Here is a 2,690-nt window from a genome sequence, read left to right on the forward strand (position 1 = left end):
GGCTTATGATCCAATAACTCATATGGACTAACTCTTCATGGACTATCACATAAAATTAGTCCATCATGGATCAATAGCCCAAACCCTATGTATCACTGATTTACATAATCAGTCACCGTTAATTTAATTAGTCTCTTTTGATCACAAAATTAATTCCAAATTAACTCTTGATCAATACTAATTAAATAATATGATTTCTCAATTAATATATTATACTTATAATATATTAATAAATCACAAATAACCTCTTTCTCAAATATCTATCCTATCAAATTGCCCTGGTGAATGCAACCCAAAAGGACCATGCTACTCTCGGGTTAAATACATACCAATTATAGTTATGGACTTAGACACCTAATCCAACAGATCGACGAGGTCATCGATCCTCGGCAGTGGATACTTGTTTTTCATAGTAATTTTTTTCAATTCCCTATAATTAATACACATTCTCATGGTACCATCCTTCTTCTTTATTAACAATATCGGTGCTCCCCAAGGTGAGTAACTTGGTTGGATGAACCCCTTGTCGAGGAGCTCTTGCAGCTGAGACATCATCTCCTTCATGTCTGAAGGAGCCAACCGATAAGGTGCTTTGGCAATCGGTACAGCACCAGGGATGAGATCGATGTGAAAGTCTATCTGTCGTGGAGGTGGTAAGCCCGACAATTCGTCAGGAAAGACGTCAGCGTATTCTCTAACCACATCCACCTCAGATAGAGTTAATTTCTCGGAATTGGAATCAACAATATATGCTAAGAACACTGGACAACCCTTCGCGATGCACTTGCATGCTTTCATAATAGATATAAAAGATGTAGACCTAGAGCAGTGTTCACCGTAGGCGATAGCATAATCGCCGGAAGAGAGAGGTATACGCACGAGCTTTTGTGCACAAAGAATATGGGCTCGATTGGCCAATAGCCAATCCATACCGATCACAACATCAAAACTACCGACCCCAATAGGAATCAGTGTCAATGGAAAAGTATGTTCACCGATAGAAATGACACACACATCATACTTCTCCCGAACAGTGACTAACTGACTCGTAGCCACCTCAATCTCTAATGCAGACTCTAGTGGACTATGCGGTATATCAAAATGAGCACAAAATGGTAATGACACAAACAATCTACTGGCGCCGCCATCAAATAAAACAATAGCAGGAATAGAATTAACCAAGAAGGTTCCAAAAATAACCTCATCATGCTGACGAGCCTCATCAGCAGTCATGTTGAAGGCGTGAGCTTTCGCCTTTGGTGCATCATCTTTCTTGCCACCATAACCTATTTGAACCCTCGGATTGGGGCACTGAGTTCTGATATGCCCCATGTAACATCCATAAAAATCATGCCAAATTTAAACTTTTCAAAACATTTCCGAAGCCAATAATTATTACAAACTTGTTTTCAAAATGGTTTAGTGTCAGAGTATCCCATAATCAAATCATAAAATATAAGGAGGTGCACGATCACGGCTTCGCCTTCCCGCGATCATCAGAAGTACCTGAAACATAATCAACAACTGTAAGCCCGAAGCTTAGTGAGTTCCCCTAAAATACCAACGCCATACAGATATAACCATATCATATAAACAAACACAACATGCATAATGAGCCATCAGTCTGACTGGACCGCCTCACAAGCCATCAGTCTATCTGGACTGCTCTCCGAGCCATCGGCACGTCTGGACCGCCTCTCAGGGCCTTCAGCCTATCCGGACCGCTCACCGGGCCTTCGTCCTGACTAGTATCCCCTAACCGGGTCTGCAGTCTATCCGGTCCGCCTCGGTATCTTGGCCTACAACACAAAGCAGGACCTGCCTCAACCCAATCCCCCAAACCAACAAACATGTGCACATACTATCACACCCCCAAACTGGAACGGCAGAAATGTTCAGGGGCGGAGGACGTCATGTTTAGTATCACAACACATGCATCATAGTAATCAAAGTAACAAGCAACCATTGCATTAATATTAAAGTGTTTTACAAAGTATGTGATTCACAAAAGGTTGACTCCAAGTAAATAACAAAACAAGACATGAAGCTACAATCTTCATCTTTTGATTCCCAGTGCGCGTACCTGTCTACTAGTTTCCTGAGAATACAAGTTATTTTGAAAGAGTAGATCAGCATTTAAGCTGGTGAGTTCATAAGTATTTTAGTGATGTAAAGTAAGTTGAAAGTTCTTTTAGAAAAGTTCGCCTATTCCTCCAGAAAATCCTATATCTTCTGATATGATGAATGAAAGTAAAAATGACTCTACAATTCCTTCTATGAGTACTAAATGGATACAAGTTATATAGAATCCAGATCAAACAGACAATCGATTGTGTGAATCTGCCCTAAGCCCACAACCAAACAAGGAACAGGAAATAAGGCGGAAGTCACACATCCCATTGTTTGTTAGATCTTCATTGTATATAACCCTGGTGTATTCATTTGGTACTTACGGAGTTAACTGTAATAGTTCTTTATATTTGATGAAAACATTTTTTAAGAAAATCATATAATTCCTTTAGTAAAAATGGTAACCACAATAGTTCCTTCTATAATCACTTAGTTTATACTAGCTATATATAATCTAATATCGAACGGATAGTTAATTGTGTGAATCTGCCTTAAGCCCACAACCAAACAAGGAACAGGAAGTGAGGCGGAAAGCACACATCCAACTACCTATCGGATAT

The 2,690-nt window shown here is 39.8% G+C and overlaps 1 protein-coding gene across 1 annotated transcript; it reads right to left on the minus strand.

The window, feature by feature from the left end:
* Positions 1-422: 422 nt before the first annotated feature.
* On the minus strand, positions 423-1,332 carry LOC145130990 (uncharacterized). The gene is made up of 2 exons (XM_079065732.1): positions 507-1,332; positions 423-430 (listed from the first exon to the last, which is right to left on the minus strand). Exons 1-2 carry the CDS (start codon positions 1,330-1,332, stop codon positions 423-425), a joined length of 834 nt encoding a protein of 277 aa, XP_078921858.1.
* Positions 1,333-2,690: the final 1,358 nt, after the last annotated feature.

This window comes from Lactuca virosa, chromosome 8 (genome assembly GCF_052849685.1).
Source record: "Lactuca virosa cultivar CGN04683 chromosome 8, Lactuca_virosa_CGN04683_v6, whole genome shotgun sequence".
Taxonomy (NCBI): Eukaryota; Viridiplantae; Streptophyta; class Magnoliopsida; order Asterales; family Asteraceae; genus Lactuca; species Lactuca virosa.

Coding starts and splice junctions, on each gene's coding strand:
- LOC145130990 (XM_079065732.1), bottom strand. CDS start 1,332: ATGGGGCATATCAGAACTCAGTGCCCCAATCCGAGGGTTCAAATAGGT.